Consider the following 23,463-nt stretch of genomic DNA (forward strand, 5'->3'; position numbering starts at 1 on the left):
TTCAAAGTCTGATTTTGTACATAGGATCTGGGTACGGAAGCCAGCAACAGTAGTTTTTAAATTGGGAAAGAAATATAATACAAATCGTCTGGCTCCTCTTACACACATCTAAACAAATTGCATTATAAATAAAGAAAATAGAAAGCATTTAGAATTTACTCAATTTCATGAGAATCGCAGAGAAGGCGGCGTCTTACAGAACACTTTTGAGGTATAGTAGAAAGTAAACTTTATCACTCAGGCCCACATTATATGCGTTTCCTTCAGTAAAAACTTTTAGATAAATATTGCACGCTGTGTTCTGTATGTAATTTCATCCGTTCTACTAACCGTGACAAAAATGAAGGTTTTCGCGATTGTTGGGGAAAAAAAAAACAATAAATATTTACTTTTGCTTTAGCTTTTGCTTTTCTATTTTTATTATTTTTGTATACCTGCCAAACGATAAAGGAAATACTTTAGAGACTGTGCAATATCCGCTGTGAGAATGCTCGATAGCTTTGTAGTGCGTAATGCATATTTGCGAAGAACTTTTGCCGCTATTTCAGATATTGCATTGCCAAGCATAGAGGAACCCGACTCAATGCCATGAGCAACTGCCACTATCACTTGGTAACCGGCAATCGGGAGGGAGGGAGGAGGAGGGCAGGTAACCTTAGTGGTGGCCATTACTGGGCTTCATCGTGGGCTTTGCCACTGAGTCATGAACGCGCTCTTCAGACACCTTTTCTTGCAGCCTTTTGTTTTGCACTTTATGGCAAATGCTGGCCGCAAAGAACTGGATATGTCAGTTGACTTCGGTTATAGCCCAGAAGCAAAATGTGGCAATTTTTTTTTTTTTTTTGTAGAGCGTAGAGTAGATTGGAGAGGGTATAGTTGATTATGTGATGGCGCTGTTCTAGTTGAGTTTAAAGTTATCATCTGTTTAAGAAGTATGCTTAGAGCATTCTCTTGTCGTTGTGATTTCTCTCCTTAACAATTCTCTTCAAGATGTTTGAGATCTGATAGAAAAGTAGCAAATTTAACAGTTTCTGCCTCATTAAATGTTTGCAGAGCATTCGACATTCGTTATCGCGTTTCTCCTGAATTCTTTTTACTTATTTTGTTACACATAAATGTCGTTCTTTTTGCATTTCAGCCAATGCAACTGTTTTCTGCTGGGCGGGCGACATTTTCATTTCCACGCCCGTTCGCCATTTGCAGTGGGTCGCTTTGGTGCTTTGGAAAGCGAGTGACCGCTATTTGAAAGACAATTTTTGCTTTTTATTATATTATTTTCACAGACTAGACTAATTAAAGAGGGACGCCCATATGCTTGTCTCAGCTAGAATCGCATAAAGTTCTTGGGCTCTAATCGCTGACCAGGTCTAAAAATTTAATGAACTTTCTGTCGAGCAGCAGTTCAACTTGTTGGCGTCGACATACGTGACGCTTAAACAATAATTTTTTGTACATATTTTTGGATTTGGTAATCAACACAAAAGTAAAAAGAAATAATAAAAAAAAAAACAAACTAAAGTGTGCCATATATGGACAAACACCTAGCTATACATATGTATGCATGCTTGTACGTAAAACATCAAGCGAGTTTTATATTTGGTTTGTGTGTTTAGTTTATTATGCAGTTGGAAATGTGCACTGCACATTGTTCAAAACAATGGCATTATACGATAATAGAAATTAAGCGGGTTGCATGTCGGCAGCTGGGAAAATTAAGTCACTCCGAAGACCCACAAAAACTATATAAAATATATATACATATATAAAAAAAAGTAAATTACAAGTCGAATTGCAGTGTGATTGACTATGACATACCCTGATAATGGTGTTCGTCTGATGTAAAGCATATATATATATATATCTATAGATAGGTAGCAAAGGTAAAATGAGTCATTGCAATTCTTTCTGTATTATCTTGTGTCTTTCGAGTCATCCAACAAGTCGAGTACTTTATATTTATATGTTATTTCTATTGAAAATCTATTTAACCAATGTGATAATTCGATATCTTTAAAACATGAAGTGCGTATATAAATTTGATTAAGTTTTATCGATCTCTTGAATATTCAAATAATTCTCTTCCAAGCTAAGCCTTCTACTGCCTCCAGCATGCCTTTATAACCAAAATCAGTATACCCCATTTAGTCATTTTCAATGGGGTATAGGGCAGGGGAGAAAAGTTACGGCAAGTGCTAACTAACTAAATATATGCACATGGGGCGCAAACACACATAATACAGCTTACACAGCGTCTGGGGCAGTGAATCTTATTTGTGGCTGTTCTCAGCCATGTGAACAACGACAGCAACAGCAACAGCAGCAACAACAACAACAACAACTAACACTAGTCAAACAAGCAATACCAAGTGCATTAATCAGCCACTGCTGAAGGGCCGACTTTAACGTTCCAGACAAAACTCCAACTATGGCTGCTCAGCTAGCCTAAAAGTAACTCTAGCAGCTAAATAGTAGAAGTCGTTGTTGTTGCTGTTGGGACCATTTATGGTGTCAGTAAGGTAAGGTACACTGCAGCAAATAAATGGTATGGTCTTGATAATGATAATGATGCCCCGCTTTGGTCTGGTACGGCCCTCAAAAGTGGTGCAATTTCTGTTGCCGGTTCTGGGCCTGTGGCTCTCTACCATATATGGTGCTCAAGTTCTTTGCCATGGCCAAGACTGCCTGCTAAGAAAGTGGCCAAAAAGGCAAAAGCAAAACAACAAAAAAGTGAGAGAGACAGACGTACATATATACATATGTATATATGTAAGTGTATATAAAGTAAAGCATGTTGTGGAAAATGGCGCTGCACTCAATTTGGTAACTGACAGGCGGCTCGACTCGTTCGCTCGTCCCCTTTAAAAGTCTGCTTCTGGTTTGGCTTCTTTTCACCAGCCGAAACGTGCAGCTGATCGGTGGGGTCGTACTCGTGTCTTACACATATACATACGTACATACATACATATATCTACATACAGACTAGTTTACCTATTTCCATGTGCCCGGTTCTAATGTCTGTGCCATCGAGCATTTTCCATGCTAACTTGCTTCGTGTCGCTTTTGCACGCACAATTGCTTTGATGTAGAGGGTGAAGAGCAAAGTCTTGTTCACTGTTAACTGGGTTCAGTGAGCCCAAATTATGTGTTATAAAGCTAAAACTTTAAGAACTCCATAAACTAAAACGAGCTCTATGGTAGGTGCTAAAGAAATTCTATCTAGCAGGTGTTAGGCAATTAATTTAACTACATTTGAGTTGGGCTTAGTTCAGCTATCAGCGAGGCGGCACAGCACGGCTGACATGAGAATTAAGAATAACAGGTGAACAATAGGGGGAGCTGCCGTGGCTTATCTGTGGAGGAAATGTATAAGTGTGGGCAGAGAAAGTGTCTATCTACATTTGTTTACGACTTCAAATGATAAGAGAAACACACATTTAACTCTTGGTATTAAATATCCTGCGGTTATATTAGCAAGCAGCTGTTAAGAAATTAATATAGCTCATTCTTAAATGCTTCATTTTATTTATTTATCGACTCGGTATAGGCATACCTCTAATAAGGATAAGAAAACAGATTAAATTTGTCCTCCGGGTATAATTATTATTATGTTTAGTTCAGCTGTAAACACAATGTAATGCATCTGTTAAGTAAATAATTAATTACAAACAAACTAGCTTTAGCCAAAGCGGAAAAATCGTATAACGAATTTAGCCTGCAGTTAAATTATTGCTATGTTTCTACTAAGTACATATTCCAGCTTGTAACATGCTAAATGTACGATGATCCTCGTGTTAATAATTTGCCCTCAACTTAACCTTAAACAGTGACCCATGTAGATAATGAGAGAGGTTACAGAGGGGCTATTGTTTTTTCTTAGCGGAAGCATTTAACTGCAAGTTAGATCAATTGTTCAAATTTATTCAACACATTAAAAAACAAAAGGAGCTAAAACACTCGCGTGTGTAAGCTTTTTGGGAGCCATAAAATGTGTTTTGTTGTTTGCTTTTTTTTTGGGTTCATTAAGGAAAATGTTCTATCGCACGAGATGTACGCTTGAATTATGATTAAGAATAATTGTTGCGCTGTCTGTTTATAATTAGAAATGAGACGGGAAACCGGTAACTGCTACAGCTTCTAGCAGCATCTTCAGAAGAGACGCAAAGAGACTTTAACGTAATTCGCATAGCCGACACATTGAATCATCAACGCAAAGATCATAAAAACCTATTTATAATGGCAACTAGGAACTCATTAGCATTACCTGCAGCTATCTATCTATCTATCTACCTACCTGTCTACATTTGCATTGTGTGAAAAATCGAAAAGTCAAAATAAACAGAATTCAATTACGACGTCGACAACGGCGAAACGTGAAACGAATGAAGTTGTAAATGTTTGTGCGGTGACCTTGAGTATTTTCGCCAGCTATGGGTAAATAAATGTATGTGTATCTGTACCCTAAAACCTTAATGAAATATCTACGGCATACTCGCCTAACACAAGACGGGGGCATATTGGTTTTCCCTATTTCCAGAAAAGAAGAAAATGCCATATGTATATCTATGGCTATTAGAAGCTTTTATTGATCCCTTTAATCTTATATATCCCTGAATTGAATATCGGTATACAACTGTAGATTTTACATAATTATATTATATTTATAATAAATCTATATCTTAAGTTGTTAACGCGTATCATGCAGTCAGTTATGCCTATCTCCTACGTTCTTTTTGTTTGAACAAACTGCCGGCAGCGAGGCTTGTATTTTAGGGCTCAGGTAACGAGGAGGCAGTTACAAAGGTACATATATATATATATATACACATATACTATATAGATATATGTATACGTGTGTGTATGTGTGAAAAGGTATTGGCATTATACTACACACTCGAGTGATTAATTTCCTGTTTATGCGCATTTTGTTCTTCAGTTCTTCGTTCTTGTTTGTGTGGCTTCCTTCTTCTTCTTCATTTTCTTCTTGGGACTGACAGGAACAATACAATACGAAAAAACCCGAAACGCACTATTTTTTTGAAGGTTTTCTTCTCAATGAAATTAAGGCGGTGCTCAGAAGAAATATATGTATATGACTGCTCAATACCCTTGCTGTGGGCCCTATAAGTGCTATAATAAAATTTGTAACACCTTTAGGGGGAATGAAGCCGTTTTATATGATTCAATATTCAAAGTCCAACTGTGCTCAGATATGTAAATATTTGTTTTATTTATTATACATGTTCGTAGAAAATTGAAATGGCGGAGAAATTTAATACAATTCATATGGCAGTACAGTGAAATTCTATGTATAAAAAGCTTGTCCATTTCATTTATGATAATTCATTAGGATATCAGTATAGTTTACATTCTAATTTGGTAAAATTCTACATGAAATCATTCCACAATTAAGCATCCATAGAATAACATATTTAATGAAATATAACAGCAATTCGACTGCTTATATGCTTAAAATCTGTTACACACTTCATATATATAGTCTCCATATATATATAGAGCATTCGACTATTCGTCACATTATCTCACGATTTCGATATTGGCGAGGATATGCTCTGTCGCAGTTGCCAATTGTTGGCGTGCTTCGCAGATATTACCCGCAATTACCAGACGCTTGATCAGATACTTACATATTTTGCGCACATGTATCTGACAGATACACGTGTTGCTCGCTGCAGCACTGCGAAACGGTTCATGTAAGCGAACGCCCGCTTCTGCTTCTTCGTCGCTCAGTCAATGTCCAAACAACTCCAGCGGACGACAGGTAGCTTAGCTCAACGCCGCTGAGGTGAGCTCAGTCTTGCCTTACCTGTCGTCGCTGTCGTTCGCGTTTCCTCTCAGCTCGGCCAGACCCTGAACGCGGCATTGTGTAGTTTTCATTGCTTTTGATTTTAATGTTTCGTGTACGATTTCAGCTGGGAACGCATCGTCGGATCGGATTCGCTGAGAATAACTCGAAGTAAATAACGAAACCGAATTGAATGAATAAAAAAGCGATTGAATTGAGTGCGACGTAATTTCCAGGAATTTCGCAATTGAATTGGAATTGATTTTTCGGACATCGAGTGTGGATATACATACATACATACATACATGCATATGAGTGTATTCGTGAGTGTTGTGTTGTATGTGAATGAATGGACCGAGAACCCGTATGTAAATGACGCGACGTCATTTCCATGCTCCATCTAAAAGCTGTCAGCCGAATGAGTTTTGTGGAGCAACGCGACTCCATTTACCAGTTTTGTGCAGTGTTACCGTTAACAGCTAGAGCAACAGTTACCGAATTACTATTGAAACCAGAAGTGTAGCAATCTATAAATTGCAAATACTCATAAATCACGATCGTGTGTGTGAATAATATTTATATCAAATTGTGCAAATATGCAAATATAATCGATTGGGAATATGCGAACATAAATCTTCATTTAAATGGTAATTTATGCATGATCATGAAGCTGAAGATTCCGCTATATAACTAATTATTTTGCTTGTGAATCATAAATATCAGTTGGGCTATTTATAACTTATAAATCTCTGTGTGAATATTCTTGGCTTAAAATATGCTAAAACTATTTATACGAAGCGTGACTAAAGCCAATGCTGGAAGACGATTTTCAATGAAACCTTTTTTATTGCATAAGGAAATCAGATATATTTTATATACTAAGATTTTAAGTATAAGTTTTAACAGTATTCTTAAGAATTAAGGCACTTAAAATTCAAAATAGGTAGAAGGTTCGCTATAAAGCTTGTTTATTAAATCTTGTATTTAATTTGATAAGTGTCTAATCATATTTGTTATATTTACATTCTGTCTAAAGGTTATAAAAATTTTCCTATTGCCCTCAGCGAATCTGGTTTAGAAACTGAAGGCAATCAATTTGATTGAACCTGAAACTGCTGTGAACTTACTTTTGTAATTGAAATCGGTCATTCAATATTATATTTTTATTACGTGCTTTGATTTCTTATTCTTCTTTTTATTGAAATTCTTCTTCATATCAATTCATCAATTCAAAACAAATTCTTGAATGTGCATTCATCAATTCAATTCATAATTTTATTTATTTATTTTTTTCAATCAGAACAGTTGCAATTTGGAAATTCCATTCAATCCTTTATTTTATCATTCAATGCTTCTATGTAAACTCTATATATGTTTCAATGCCCCTTCAATTTTGTTTTACAATTCACAAGTATTCTGTTTTCCTTATATATTATTAACAAAATTAGTATAGCATTTCGAGCTCATCAATTGATTATGTAACATTTGCGAAAAATATTCCGCTGCTCATCCAGGTCGTGTGTGATTTGTGTCTATTAGGCGAATACGCTGCTTTAGTCAATTGTCTATAAATAATTGTGTTTACTACGCTTTTTTTGGCCTCGCGCTTAGCTTTTGTTTTCAGTTTTCATTCAGCGCCGCAGACACGATTCTATTGACTTTGAATATCTGTTGGCTCAGTGTGCTGGCGCCTTTGGCGTCGAAGGGGGCTTGGGGTCAAATTTGTAGCTAATGACTCCGATAATTGGCATTGTGTGAATGCCTTTTTGTTTAATGGACAGCCAAGACGAAGGCGCTGTTCGTTTCACGCTCTTTGGCAAAAAGATTGTTTGCATTGTTTTGCATAGATTATGATTGAGCCAGGTGTATGTTGTGGGGATAGATCGCTGTCCCTGCCCCCTCCACTCTTTGCGGCCTGATGTCTGCAATTAACAAGAAAGAAAGCTCTAGTCGAGACAGCTCGACTACGAGATCCCCTGAACCCAACAATCAACTGATATTTCAATAATAGTTAGCACACACACACGCACACACACACACGCATACAAACACATGCACGCACACACACACGCATATACAGGCGTTTGCGCTTGGGTTGCGCTGCAGTGTTGGCAATATAATGACAACTTATTTGTTGAATAATTTAATTTCTAGACGTACGATCGTAATGAAACTTTCAGAACGTAATCATAATGTTAAAATATATGTGTATACCGAATCACAAGTCTCTAGTATTTGATATACGACTTCTACAAAGATGAGGGTGAGGGGGTGGATTTAGGGGTGGGGGGTTAATTTTAACAAAAACCGAAATTGTATAAAATACATCTTTATATACATTTTAAATTTGGAGACTCTAGCTTGAAAGATGTAGGAGATATAATTCTTTAAGTGATCGTCGATAAGGTTTTTTATCGATAAAAAAGTATCGGAATGAGTTATCGTTTTTTAGTGATAAACTCGATCTGCGCGTGATATATACGGACATTTTAAAAAAAAGTTGAAGTCTCTAGCTCTTATATCTTCTGAAATCGACGCGTTCATACATACGGACGGACGGACGGACGGACGGACGGACGGACGGACGGACGGACGGACGGACGGACGGACGGACGGACGGACAGACAGACGGACAGGGCCAAATCAACTCAGCTTGTCGCCCTGATCAAGAATATATATACTTTGTGGGGTCTGCCACGCCTCCTTCTGCCTGTTACATACTTTTAACAAAACCATTATACCCTGATTTCCCATTTTCAATGGGTTCAGGGTATAAAAACGCAACAAGGGCGCCACGAATTACAAATATTTATGCAAATCATTGCGGGCACTTAACGCTCATAACTAGACAAGCAGGCAGGCTGGGCTGGCTGAGCTCAGCTTGGGCTGTGCTCAGCTATGTTTAGCTGCAAAATGATTTCAAACATAATTATTGAATTTGCCAAGTGCTGAAACTTGTTTAACTTAATATGCACTTGACCCACTGACAAAGTGACAACTAGAGGGAAATAGCTAAGCGTGACAAGACGAAACTTAAATACACTTATTCTATGAGGATGATAGAGTGTATTTATCCCAGTTAAAGCAGCAAATAGATTAAAGATTACTCAAGCAGATATCTCTAACCTATCCAAAGGAAAATACTTTGATGGTGCATATAGTAGGTATATAATATACTAAAGTTTATTATATATGTATATACAGTTCGCAATATCAAGTCAAGTCTATGCAAAGTTTTTTCAAATACTCAGATACCGAGATCATCTACATAATGAACTCAACGACCTCAACTTCTTTGCACATTTCGTGACTCTTATTCAAGTACCCTCAATAAGTGTATCAGAGCTACACTCTGCGACTATTTAACACTTCAATAAACTCACTTAATGAACGCAATTTGTAGCAGACTCTAAAATGTTTAATATTTTACATAAAATCTGGCACATAAGAAAAAAAGAGTTGCTCGAAATGGTTTGTCCATGTCCTAAAATGCGCTATGCTCGGTCTTTTATAATCTGACTTGATCTTTATTATGGCCAAGTGCTATTTGAATGCGCGACGTGTTTCCAGACAAAGATGACATTTAGAGATGTGATCCATAAAAAAACCGAGAAAAAAACAATAAACAAATTTGTGGAACAGCTGATGAAATGAAGTCAATGGCACAATTTGACAAATTGTTGCAAAATTTGTAAGGCGAAAAAAAAAAAATTTCATTTGTAAATTAATGAAATGAAATCAATGAAGCGTTGTTTTTGTTTTGGTTGTTGTTTTACTTGTTGTTGGGGCGTGGTTGTATACAGTGATTTGCACCACTGGCCCCGCCGACATTTAATTACATTCGATTGAACAATCAATAAAAAGCAATCAGCGCTGCAGCAAATCGACAGATAGAGAGCGAGAGATACGAAGTATCTGTCAGATACTTTTACTCGTATCTTGTCGCTTGTAGCTGGTATCTTGCAGCCTGTAGCTTGTAGCTTGTAGCTAGCATCTTGTTAACAACGTTTAGACTGAAAGACTAACCAACGCGTTTTACATAATCTAGCTGCATGCGAAACTGTGTCAAGTCGACTGCGAAATGACAAAGCACCTGCAGCTGTATCTGTATCTGTATCTGTGTCTGTATTTGTATCTGCGCCCGTACCTGATGGATCGACAGGTGCCAGGTGGCGCACGCATTGTCATGCTCGTATTATGCACTATTATGCTGAACTTGTTTCTATTTTTGTTATTTTTACTTTCGTTCATGGCGCTGCATGGCTCCACAATAAGCAGAGCCAAGAAACAAACAGACGATCCGCCTCTAGTTTTACTTTCCTTTCTTGCCAAGCGTCGCGACTTTCAATTATTAAATACACATACTAAGATACATGGACACACACACACACACAGCCAGAGTCGACTCTGGCTTGGTAATTGACTTTCAGAAGCTAATCCAAATTACTCAAAGCTAATGAAAACATTTGCGCTGCAGCTTGAAAAATTCGTTACAGAATCTTTCATTAATTTAGCGAGAGTAATTACGTGTATATATATTATATATAGAGCTATTTAGTTATTTACTTGCACATTCTAGTTAAATGGGAATCACATCTTGTGCTATAATTGTGACATTTGTTAATAGGTTCAGGGCTGTTTGGGGGCACTCGCCCGTACCCCCTTAATGTGCACTTTCGCTCCAACTAGAGGTCAAGCTGAACTAATGTGGCGACTTCCCGGATTTGTGCAAAGGTTCAGCTGATTAAATGTTAGTCAAAGTCTATGTTTCCTTATGTTTCACGGCAGATAATTGGTATAGTCTATATATAGTATGGCACTCGAAGTGTAACTAACTGAAATTTCCGTTGTCATTTGGCAGCCAAGTTTCCGGCTAATCTTAAAGGCATTTTCAAGCCAAAAAGTGAATCGATGTTGAGATTATTTGATTATATTCGCACACTGAGGATTGAAATACAGCAAAATCATTTCCGAACTTTTATATATGTAGGTAGCAGATCATTTATCTCTGCTTTACTTTTAGTACATATTATTCTTAGACTATTATTTGGTAGATTTCTAGACTTTTATAGAAAGTTTTCAAATAGTGACACGAAATACATATTATGCCGGTTTCATTTACTACTTTTGATTGATATCAGCAGACAAGTTAAGGCTTTCTATGGCTGACAGTAGCATATGCAAAGTCGTAGCTACTTTTCAACAAAATTCCCTCAGCTTCGACTTAGTATAATTATAGAGCTACTGGTTATAATAGTATATATATATTATTGCTGCTATAGAACAAAGTCTAATATTAAATTTTAGAGAATTTAACTGCGCTGGGAATTTAGGAGAGATATAATTAGGGAGATATTATATATATCTATAAGTATATATGTACATATAAACTATCCTGTAATTATTGCCTTCTTTCCGGTTCCTTTTTGCATTTTAAGCAAGCGCAATAAGAGTGCATAAATTTGGCATATTTTTAGCAGACAAATTTGTTTCCAGCCGTTGCCAATTTTTTATGGATCCGGCTCTCGGTTTCCGAGAACTTTTCGACTTGAACAGAAAACAAAAAAAAAAAGTTTGGCTCATTTTATGGCCAACAACAGCAACAGCAACAACAACGAGTAAAAGCGCTTTTATTTTGCCGGCAAGTGCAGTTTGGGCCAAATAGCATGTTAATGTTCAGACTTTCAGTTCCAGACTTTGGGCCCAGTTTGAGTTTTGAGTGCGGGTCCGAGTCGAGTTTTTTGTGGTTACGCGCGGCTGCCTATGCCATCTGTTGGTGGCGTTGGTGGTGCTGTCGCTCTAGTCGCTGCTGTTGCTGCTGCTGCTTGTTGCTTTGGCATGTCAGAACCTTTATCATGGCAGCGCCTGGCTACAATGCATCCACATTGTCATACTCAGTGTTTGTTGCTTTTCGCTCTTGTCGCTCGTTCGATTCGAGTGCACAAAGAAAAGCAACTGAAAGGCTGTCAAGAGCTGCGCTCGCTTCATAATGATGTACGTGCAGTTGCCGGGCAGTAATATTTACCTGTTAATAACCTGTAACTTAATGCACTGTCCGTCATTTGAGTGCCCTCTGTACAGGTCTGACTCTCTATGCATGTATGTGTGCCTGTCGCCTATTGCCACTTTCAAGTGCTACATAACTTCTCCGATTCCGTTCCAGACACTAAACTGACGCCCGGGCTCGAACGGTCCAGCGAATTTGGGCCCTTCAACGTACATAAGTAGTACTACTGTATGTTGCTTGCCTATGCATATCGAGTTACTCTATCCATCCATCTATATCTGGAGCCGTCTGTATCTATATCTTTATCTGCTGTCTGTATCTGCAACCGCATTTGCATTGCTTGCAATTCTTCCAGCGTGGCTGGCGCCTGGTTTCTTTTCGCAAACAAAAAAACATTTTTTTTTTTCCAATAATAAACAGCCGTAGCCGGCGTCCACATTTTGGTGCCTTAATTTGCGTTAAGAGCCGCCCATAAACATTTTTTACAAATGAAGTGGAGTTTTCTCTGACTACGTGTGTGTGAGTGTGTGTAAAATGCTTTCAAGATTCAGATACGTATCCAATGAGGGTGTTGCCTGCTGTTGGCCTGTTTCGTGGTCAGCAGTGCCAACGAACTCGTGATAAAAGCTGTTGACCGTTGTTGTTGTTGTTGTTGTTGTTGTTGTTGTTAAAATGGTTTTTAAACATTTTGAGCTGAGCTCATTGATTTGTGCAAGCGTGCATAATTATTTTGTAAAGTGTGCATTCCAAGTGATTGTGATAAGAGCTGTTTATTTTTAGTGTATATATATATATATGTGTGTGTGTGTGTGTGTTGCGCTTGTTTCCAGCTAACTTGGCAAGATAAAATGTATGCCATCGTGACGATAAGATGCTTGACTTTTTTTTGTTTTCATATTTGTCAAGAGCAAAAACAACAAAAACAAACAAACACAGTCATTAATATAATGACACAACTTTTGTTTAACCTTTCTGATAGGCGACAGTCGATTTTTTGACTCACTCCACAAAGTAAAGGGGGAAAAACAAACGAGATTCGTATTGTTTCCATGCAAAATAAACCTGATTAAGCTCGTGCCGAAAGCTACCTTAAAACTGTTTCTTTAGATGAACTAAAGACAAGATTTCCTGTTAGATATACATGAGCGAAATATAAATGAGCGAGATTCCACATATATTCGAGGCTTTAATTAGAAACGAAGACTAGCTTAAAAACTCTATTTTAAATTTGAATTTAAATCAATTGGAAATGATTTAAGAAAGCATCATATATATAAAAAGAAGTTCTTTTACTAAAACAATGCATTGCTGGGGAGATTAGAATAGATTAGAATTCATTCAGATAAAATATTTTGTGGGACTTCAAATAAATAAACGATAAATATTTGCAAATTTTATTCAAATTTAAGGGAAGCGTTATTCATGTTTCACAAAAGCCTCTTGAAGACTCGGCTCTGAAAGGTGAGAGTGATCTACTACTCGAAATCGCGAAAGAGCAAAAATACATCGTATATAGAAATGCAGAGTTATATTAAGACACTTGGCGCAGCTTTCAATTCAGTTTATGATTAACCTTCATAGAGACCTTTTATCTATACAGCTTCGTCCCATTTCATACCCCAATTTCATTCAGGCTTAATGTACTACAAATTGTGTTGCTCTTTAATATGCATAAATTCGTTAAAATTTGTAAGCTGAGCCACATTCATTGTTTTCATTTTGTGTTTAAACAGTTGCTTTTAATGACTTTGCTGGCTCGTTTTATTTTTCATATATTCGTATACTTTCTGTGTTTTCACTGCCAGGCAGAGAGACAGAGAGAGATAAAACGCAGAGTACAACAACGACAACAACGAGAATAAGTCGCAGCTGTATTCAGCTCAGTGAAATTTTGCGCAAAACGGGCAAACAGAAGTTATTGCCACATATTATTATATTTTGTATTGTATAATAAAAGATGGAATAGAATCCAATGAAAGTCGGCCAGATATAGTGTCATAATCGTGCATAATATACTCGACTAATTCCATTGTAGTACCTCGACTCCAGAATTGTGCCTTTCACTTTCTCGCAGACATATTTGTCTCCCAGCGAGAAATTTGCACAATTAGAGAAAGAGAGGGAGATAGGGAGATAGAGAGAGGAATTTTACTTTCGTTGGTTGTGACTTTGTCTTGGCTACGAATTCGATTCGCATGCAAATCCAAAAAAAAACCTCATACAAAACCCTCGCATGTGAATCATTTCGTTTGAAAATAAGTTATAAGCGGATATTTTGGATTTCGTGTGAATCTGTTAAGCTTTTGAACTCATTTATGTATATGTATGTGTGGCATCAACTCACATCTGTCTCTGATCTCTCCTCTGGCTTCTTTAGATCTGATCGATGAGCAGCAACAACAATTTGCAGAGTCGCAGCAGCGACGCGGCCCTCGCGGACCAGCTGAGCAGTTTGCCTAGAAGAAGTGTACAGCCCACGGGCGCGCCCATCTACAAACACATATCCGGCGGCATGGCCACCTTGCCACGCCCCGACAGCGAGCATCGTCTGCGCAGTGATTCGAGCAACGCGCGCACCTGCGTCTACATTGGCGGTGCGGGTGGCATCACAACGGCGGCCACCCTCGATCGTCGCCAGCCACAGCGCCTGTCCTGGCTGAATATGCGACGGGCGAAGGCGGACGGGGAGATGGCGACGGTGACGCCCTCGCCACAAACAACGCGCAGCTGCATCTCGACGGTGTCCAGTGTGGTGGACAGCGGCGGGGGGCGCACCACAGCCACCTCAGGCCGCATCAGCTCCAGCGGCATCATCACGCTCAGCGGCAGCAACAATACACTGAGCGAGATCCAGGGCTACCACGAGCACGACCTGCACGACGGCGTCTCCAAGAACTATTCCACGGTTTCGGTTTCCGCCTCGGCCTCGGCCCATTCCGCGCACAACATAACCACGGCGAGCAATGCCAAGCTGCTGCCAGCGCCGGAGGATGAATCAAATCAGCAGGTAAGCAAATGAGGGGATGATAGGTTAGGGAGGGGAGCGGTCGGGGGTTTTACATGAGAATGCCGATTGCTTACGGAGTTTTTGGTTTCATTTATGGGAAATGTATTTTTATTCTTGCGCACATTTATAACCAGTTCAGAGCATTGTTGTCGGATATAGCCGATTACGGGGAAGGTGTGGAGATTTTCATGGAATTGCTGTGGTTTTTTTTTTTTGTTGATTAATATTTATAATGCTGCGAACTTAGAATATTAAAGACGAATGTGCGAAATACGTAGTTTAGAGCTTGTAGAAAATATCGTATAAATGAAATCTAGAACTAAAATGCTTTATTATATATCTAAAACTATATGAACCTTTATAAAATGCCTATATTATCTAACGCTATCTAAAATCTTGTTTCGACTTTATCAAATCGCATTTTTCAAATGTTCGCACAGCTTTAAATAACTGCTTCATTATCTCATATCAGATTATTTTCTGCTGTTGTCGCGCACAACCTAAGCACGAAATAATATATATAGATGCCATATAGAGTGTCTGCTTATCAGTTGCTCGTCTTTTTAGCTAGTCATGAATGAATCAATTACTCACGCCACAAAAACTCTGCGAACTGTTGAATAATGGGTAAAAAATTTGGAATGTACGTGACCCAAGCGCCGCCGCCAGTTGAGAATATTCTCAGACGAATCGATCGATTGGGGCGCCTAAGATCGTCTTAGATCTGTTTTATGGTCGACTCTACGTGTGATATGAAATACAGACTTGTAATACGACTTATCTAAGCGCAAAGCTTCCGTGGCTGTCTATATACACATACATACACACACATACATATATGAATATGTTTTGTTTGTGACATTTTTTCTCATTCATTTATTTTCGCACTTTTTATTTGCCTTGCTCATTAACATGTTGAGCGACGATTACATTCGATGATCAGCTGAAATCGAAAATCTGTCAAAATAATCCAAACTTGTTTTCCTCTAGGCCTTGATGGCTCTGAAAGAGAGAGAGAGAGAGAGAGAAAGAGAGAGGTTAAGAGGTAGAAATAGGACAATCAACATAAATTTGGAGTCGTTTGCCTTTGTTTTTCCAGCAGCTTTTAATGCTTCAGCTTTATAGGGTTGTCCGTACAATGTCGTAAAACTAGTTTCGGCATTAGTTAGTGCTCCGTTTTGAATTTGTTTATTTGGGTTAGTGAGGCATGGGCTGGGCTATGGCTGTGGCTGTTGCTGAGAGCATCATTAATTTGCTTTCCTAATGCCTTCTGTTTGAGTGTGTGTCTAGCGGATTTTTCGCAATTGCGCTAATTGCAATTCGTATTCATGTTTTGGGCATTAACGAGTGCAGAGTGCATGCGGACAATATATGCCAAAGAACTGTGCAAATTGACTTTAATTAGTCATTTCGTTTTACACTTGTCCTTAATTTGAATTTAGGGATGACTAATTTAGTTGTTATAATGTTGATGTGTGGAATTTTATTGCAGACATGGTTACACTTGGAGAAATTCTAATCAATTTCAAAGCCCTGCAAATGAAATATGTATGAAGATTATATGTTTGCATTTAACTTATATTCGATATTAGTAAATATATATTTTTACTTTTATCTTTCTTGTAAAGTACGGCATAAAATTTTGATTTGATAGGGAAGCATAAAATAATATATTTTCGAAGACCTCTTTTTATTTTAACTGCTACTAAATACTGAAATTTATCTAAGATTTTATATATAATTTATATTTTATAATTTATAAATAATCCTTTTTTAATACGCATTACTGTAGATAATATCACAAATCTGAGTACAATTTCATTAATAATTGCGTGTATAACAGTCGAGTAATAATTCGAGCTCGAAAATCTACACGATAACGAAAATAACTGCAGCCTAAAAGCATGCAGCATAATTGGATACCAAGATGAGTACGATAAAAAGTATAGCATACGCACAGGGGCAAAATGCGTTTGTCGCTTAAGTCTTTTGTGTTGCCACAAGAATGGTAAAGTTTACATGAAGCAAAGACATATTAAATGTTGAACAGTAATAATAAAATATTTATAAATACACTCATAAACAGATAATTAAATGTATGTAGATACATATGGATATTTCTGTATATTAATAACAAATATATATATAAGATTTACCCACATTCGCATTCCTAATTATAATTATGCACATGCACATGCGAATGTTTTCAAGACTGATTTGCAATTGCTTGCCACAGCAAGCAGACGCCCAGTAGCAGCTTCGCTCGTTCTGCGTGTGCAGCAAGTGCACACACACACACACATACACACGCACACAGCTGCACTTGTTTCAGTTACTTCATCTCTTATGCCTTTTCGTTTCCAATTCGCTGATTAACAAGTTCAACAAAACGAAAAATGTGCAGCGATTTGATTTGATTTTTTTGTGCTTTGCATTTATTTTGTTTTTGCCTTTTATTTTGGTGCAAATTTGGAGACGTCAATTGCACGTTTTATGCGTCAAGCCGCCCCATGGCCCCCTCTAGACATGGCTACATAGTTCGAGTTGATGACGGGCTTTTGGTCGATCGAGAGTGCCCGTTGATTACCTGGTTGACTGACTGGCTGAATGTTTTGGTGCGTTGGCTGAATGCTGATGACGTCATTTGCTGGCTGCATTCAGGCAGTGATACAAATAGTCTCAATTTCAAACCGGCTTCAGCATTTGCGGCTGTGCTGCCTGCTGGCTTTTCTTGTTGTTGTTGTTATTGTTGTAGCAGTTGTGGGCAGCAATATGATAATTGGCGGTTATTAGAATTGCATGGACGAACAAGACTGTTGAAAGCGGTTCGAACAGTGAAAGTGGCCAAGATGTGAGTGTTTAAGTGTGTATAATGTGAATGTGTATGTGTGTGTGTGTGTGTGCCATTGATTGCTAGTAGAATTTTATATTGTGTGCGCGCTTCACAGAATCTCAGCAGACGACGACAATTGGGCAATGGCAAAGGCGCAACGCAACGCAACGCAACGGAACACTGCGCTACCGGGTTGGGTGTAACGGAGCACTTGGCTAGTTAGCGATATGGCAGCATTGTATATGGCTTCATGACTCCAATTCCTTTCACTTGCCCACTGATTAGACGAGACGCAACCAAAAATCGTAAAACAATAGCCCATGTCACACTCACACCTCGGACAGAGTCAGACGGACGGAGAGTCGGACAGTCGGACAGTCGGATAGACAGAGCGCAATGCTCCAGTGCCCAACAAATGCATCCCCCTTTATAACAGCACTCAGTGTAGATAGAGTGTACATTGAGCAAGTGTAAGTGAGTACGGACACAAAAGGGATTGTCCGAGCATACAAAGCATTCGTTCGTCTCTTATTCAATCTGTTGACAAAAGATTTTCATGCTGCCTTTGTGTGCAGCCTCCACTTCCAAGCCAGTTGGCATTGTGAACGCATTTTCACACTCCAATTTCGTGTTGGGCTTCGACAATTGACAGCCGCATTAAAAACTATATAAATTCATAAGTGGGAGACAGCAACAAAACAGCTGAACAGCCAGCCTTCTTTGAATTCTATATGATGAAGTCGAGAAATGTCAGTCGAAATCGATTCTATGCTGGCAAAAGCATAAAAGTAATTAATGAAAGGGTTTATTTATAGGCCACTTTCAACAAAATTATTTTCTACTCTGCCTGGCTTTGGCTCACCTCATTTGGCTGCTATATATTTTCAAATGAAGCACAATTTTAACGGCCACTTTGGCCATTTGCAATGCGAGGCACACAGAGCCAGAGCCGCCAAAAGCTTATGAAAATAAAGCAATTATGAATGCTAAACGAAACGTAAGGCGAAAACACTAAGTTCTATATGCCACAATAAATATACCAATACAAGCGCAAGCAGACAACGCGAGTTATTGTGGCAGAGCGAATGTGACTGTAAGATACCCTGGTAAAATACCTTGCGAATTTTAAAATGACTTATTGAAGGTGACTTTATAAGAATAAATTTTGCAATTCGCAATGGCATTTTGGTGGAAAAGTGAGCCAAGTCTCTAGCTGTAACTCTTATAGGTTTTATATAAACTCTTAAAGTACAATAAATAATTAATATATTTAATAGTAATTTATATAATAAATAGACTATTTAAATTATATTTATGCTATAGATAATCTACTACAAAGTAGAGATCAGAAAGTATTTAAATGATTACATCTATGATTACTCACATATTCATAAGAATCAACAACAATCCCATATACCCTTATTGCCACTTTTAAGGGGTAGGCGATACGTCAAGTGCCGCTCATATAATGCCTATCAAATAATTCGGGTAAGTCACGCTCTCAACGCTCAGGCCGGCAATCCATCAAGAGTCGACATATCCGTTGCACAGATAGCTCTATGGCCAGCCAGTTCGATCAGTCAATAGATATATATATATCTACATATGTATATACATGTATACTCGCAAATTTATTGAGTTGGCCAATAAACGCAGCAATTTGTATTCGCATTTCCGTGCTCGACTCGTAGCTGGCTAATGCCAAATATTCAGCACATTATTTCTTATGCGATCGCCTTCGAGTCTCGACTCGAGTCGAGGTGTGCGTCAGAAATAATATTTTTATTTTCTATTAACGCGAACCAAACAAGACGCTCAAGACTTTAATCGCTTACAGTGTGTGCTGTTAATAATGGGACCCCGGGATCGGGACCATGGCTCGAGTTCGGGCTCCAGTTTCGCTCGCATGCTTACATAATAATTATATAAAAAAAATTATGAAATTATGCCGTGTGTGCTGTGCGCGGCTAAGAACGTGTTAAAACGAAATTCAATTAAAGTGTGAGAAGAAGACGCAAACGAAGCCCGAGTCTAATGGATGGGTTCTCTTTGGTTTGGCTTAGCCCACTTCCTGCTCTGCTCTGCTCACGAGTTAATTATGCTCACGATATGAGAACTGGGAATGAATGGGCGCCTCAGATATTTCTAAACATCTTCAGAACTTTCGCAGTCGCAGCTCGTGGGCGTTTGATGTTTTTTTTCTCTTCATTTTATGTTTTTACAAGTGAAAAGTAGATAAGGAATAATAAAAGTAGATAGCAGAGAATAAAAACATAAAAATGTGTTTAACAAGACGCAAAGTGTATCAGAAAGCAAAGAAACAACACATGGCCCGCCTCGTTCGTTGACGCAATGGGAATTGGTGAGGCGTGCCAAACGAAGCAGGGCGCTTCGGCAGAGCTCGGCTCGGCACGGAGCGGAGCGACACGGCGCTTGAGCGTTAACTGCTCGCAGCCAGTGTGCGATGTAGAAAGCCACGCTCTAGACTCTATCGACTGGGCCGGCCGGAGTCAGTTCTGCATTAATGAGAGAGCAGTTCGGTTCATGCTCGCTCGCACGCTACGTGTGGTCGCCCCCAGTGTCAGTTGCCAAGTGTCTTCTCCCCAGTCCCCCGCCTTGTCATCCCCCGGCGGTACCTTCAGCTCGTAAAGAGCGTCCAACTGTGCACAGCTTCAGCTTCAGCTGCAGTGAGTGTTTGCTGCCATTCCATTTGGTGTTTGATTTGAAGAGGAAAATCATATATAAATCGTCATTTGCTCAGCTCTGCTCAGTTTTTTGTAATGGGAAAACTCGTTTCATGTTTTCTCGATACGAATTTTCCTCTCGAATCAAAAGCCGTCTGCGCGCGCGATTTACGTTTTGGGCAGTCAGTCGCAAGTCGACGCTGCTCCGATGCGGAGTGCTGCTCGTGTGAATACGAATAGACACTGAGAGTGTCTGTGTGCGTGTGCGTGTGCGTGTGTGAGAGTCGAAATTTGCCGATCGATTGCATTTTGGAGTGCATTACGCATACGCCGCGTGTCGCGATTGCCAGCTCGATGCTCAGTGGCCACAATCCATATCTAATAACAGACGCGCTGCAATTGACAATTGTCTTCGTTTACGGAACCAGCACGCGTCGGTGTCAGCTACATTTTGTTTCTTCATAAATTGTGTGTGTGTGTGTTTGTGTGTGTGTGTGTGCATATTGTTGTTATATGATGCGTTGCTATGGCTGTGACGTTTTCGCTAAAGACATTCAGTAAGCAGTTCAGGGCTAAGCAATGAAGGTGTTGCCAATTAATATTTAAAGCGTCTGCCTCGTAACGTGATAACTTGTTCCACATATGTATATAGATGTATATATACGCACGCATACATATGCGTTTCGCTGTCTTGCTCAGCCTTTTTGTTTTCTTAGCCAAAAAAAACTGAAATGTTAAATGTCGAGGCTTAAAATACTGATTAAAAAAAACAAAAACAAAAACAAAAATAAAGAAATATAAAAATCTTGTATAAACTTGAAAATATACAAATATTCACATTAATAATGCAACAAAAAATAATATAAATAAAATAGAATTTTACCTGCTCTTGATGGAGCTTAAAAATGTGTTTTCTAAAATCCGACGTTCGTTTTAATATCATTTTAGTTGAAATAAGTTTTGTATAAAAGCAAATCTGAGTAGATTACATGCAAATCATATCAAATGCAAGAAAATGACAAATTCTGTTGCACCTACAAACAATATAAAATCTGTCCAAAGATGGAAATACCAACGACTAAATATCTAGCCGATTATCTATATGTTGTGCACGAGGATGTGCCCTTCAGATATTATCGTAAAGTAAGTAATATGCATAGAAAAAAAATAATAAAAAAATGAATGAACTAAAATATAGACTGACATATGGAGGACTTCTTTACTTAAAGATAACAGAGCTATTAAATAATTATTTAATGGATACTTTTTATAGATCAATGTAAAATAATATACTAATGTAGTAGTAATAATAATCATAATTTAATATCGTAATTTAATAAGGTAGTGAAAAACCAGAGCTGATATCAAGATTTAGCTTCGATGTTTTATGTAAGAACTTTAGTTAAACAATCTATTTAATGGCATCTATATGATATTCTAGTTAAATCCAGACAATTTTGCTATACATATCTACTGCATATAATCTATGCAAAGCCAGACTCACATGAGATGTGAAATATAGATACATATAAGCTGAAAGATAAATAGGTGATAGAAACAGATCAACAAGATTGTTTACATGATCTAGATCATATCGCATCTAAGCTGTTACATAATGCCTGTCGAAACGATAATACCCTCTAAGAGTATGTGCGAAAACAAGCTATAAAAAGATGCAGCCGTAAATGTTAAAGTTTTAAGCTTGGTTTGTTTTCTGTTTTTAAATACTTTACATCTATATAAATAGCTGTCGATAAATATCTATATGCTTATATATATCTGGAGTGCATGCATGATATGCCACATGATGTTTAACGCTCATAAACCTATAATATTAGACTCGCTGAGTAGTCGGGAGCTCAGTCAATGCCTATAGATGGGTGTATTTGAATAGCGCGCACTCAGCTGAGCTGCGAGCTGCTTTTGTTTACATTTTCACTGTGCGGTTTTCGCTTTATTAACTGCGTTTACTTGGGCGTCACGTCTGTCCGTTCGTCCGGATAACCGAGCGTCGCGTCGCGTCGCGTCGCCTCGTCTCGCTCTTGAATGAATTTCACTTAAAAGCGTACCCCAGTAGTGGCAAAGCGATTTTTTATTTTTGATGTACGTTTTATTATATATAAAAAGATCTTTTGTTGTTGTAAATTTAGCTGCGAGCTGCAAAGTTTTATATTTGAAAGTACTCAAAGTCTGTTATAGTTGCTGCTCCTATTGTTGTTGTTGCTGTTGTTGTTGTTGGCGTTGGTGTTTTTGCTCCGCATCTAATGGGCTTATGCGGCACATTTTGCAGGCAGCGGCATTTTGGTCTGTGGGACCCCCGTAATGGGCCGTACTTTCTTTTGCTGCTCATTACGCGCTTAGATAAATATATAATATAAGAACGAGCTCAGGTAGGGGCCAGCTAACTAGTGTGAGAGTGTGTGTGTGTGTGCGAAATGGAGCTGTAAAACAAATAAACAGATTGACAAATGGACAGACAGACTGGCAGACAAATTATTAAACGAATTCAAGAAAATTACACAACTTGAAAGCGGAAATGCCGGAAATGAGTTTTGGATTGTGGGTGGCGTTTCACCTTTTAAGCATTCGCCAGCGGATGCTTGTGACACCTGTCTGTCAACACACGCACACACACACACAAACACACATATATATGTATTACCTATCATATGACTAATGTACTTCCCCATTTTCAACTCTTTGCAGACCAAATGCTCGGTATTTCGCGGCCTTGTGCTGTGCATTTGCCTCAACGTCAGCTATGCGAATGTGGTGCGCTTCCCACGCGAACTGGACCACTATGGCTCGGCGTATCTGGTGCCGTATGTGGTGTTGCTGTTTCTAGTCGGCCTGCCCATGATACTGCTCGAGATATCTGTGGGTCAATTTCTGGGCCAAGGAGCGGCGCACACCTGGCGTGCATCGCCCATATTCAAAGGTAAGCAAAGGTGATGGACTAACTGTCCTCTGTAAAGCTGCATGAGATGGCAAAGCTGCAGTCCTCTAAAAACTATGAAAGCACAGGCTGAAAGCTTGCAGTTGAGTGCACTTTTTATGGCAACAACTATATGGAAAGAGATGCAACAGGTGGCAAGCTGTAAAGCTCATGCAGAAGGCAAAGCTCTTGCA

General features: G+C 38.6%; 1 protein-coding gene across 2 annotated transcripts in view; it reads left to right on the forward strand.

Annotated features, from left to right (window-relative positions):
- Window positions 1-23,463, forward strand: part of blot (solute carrier family member bloated tubules) — a 29,303-nt gene that overhangs the window by 1,151 nt on the left and 4,689 nt on the right. Inside the window, exons 1-3 of one of the 2 annotated variants that reach the window (XM_018101398.3) lie at window positions 20,168-20,337; window positions 21,283-21,477; window positions 23,041-23,272. In XM_018101398.3, coding sequence (XP_017956887.1) covers window positions 21,340-21,477; window positions 23,041-23,272 — 370 coding nt within the window. In that variant the 5' untranslated portion in view covers window positions 20,168-20,337; window positions 21,283-21,339. Of the gene's footprint in view, window positions 1-14,187; window positions 14,818-20,167; window positions 20,338-21,282; window positions 21,478-23,040; window positions 23,273-23,463 lie in introns of those variants that run through there. The other variant, XM_018101397.3, reaches the window with a different exon arrangement.

This window comes from Drosophila navojoa, chromosome 4 (assembly GCF_054131105.1).
Source record: "Drosophila navojoa isolate 15081-1374.11 chromosome 4, UAZ_NAV_1.0, whole genome shotgun sequence".
Classification (NCBI taxonomy): Eukaryota; Metazoa; Arthropoda; class Insecta; order Diptera; family Drosophilidae; genus Drosophila; species Drosophila navojoa.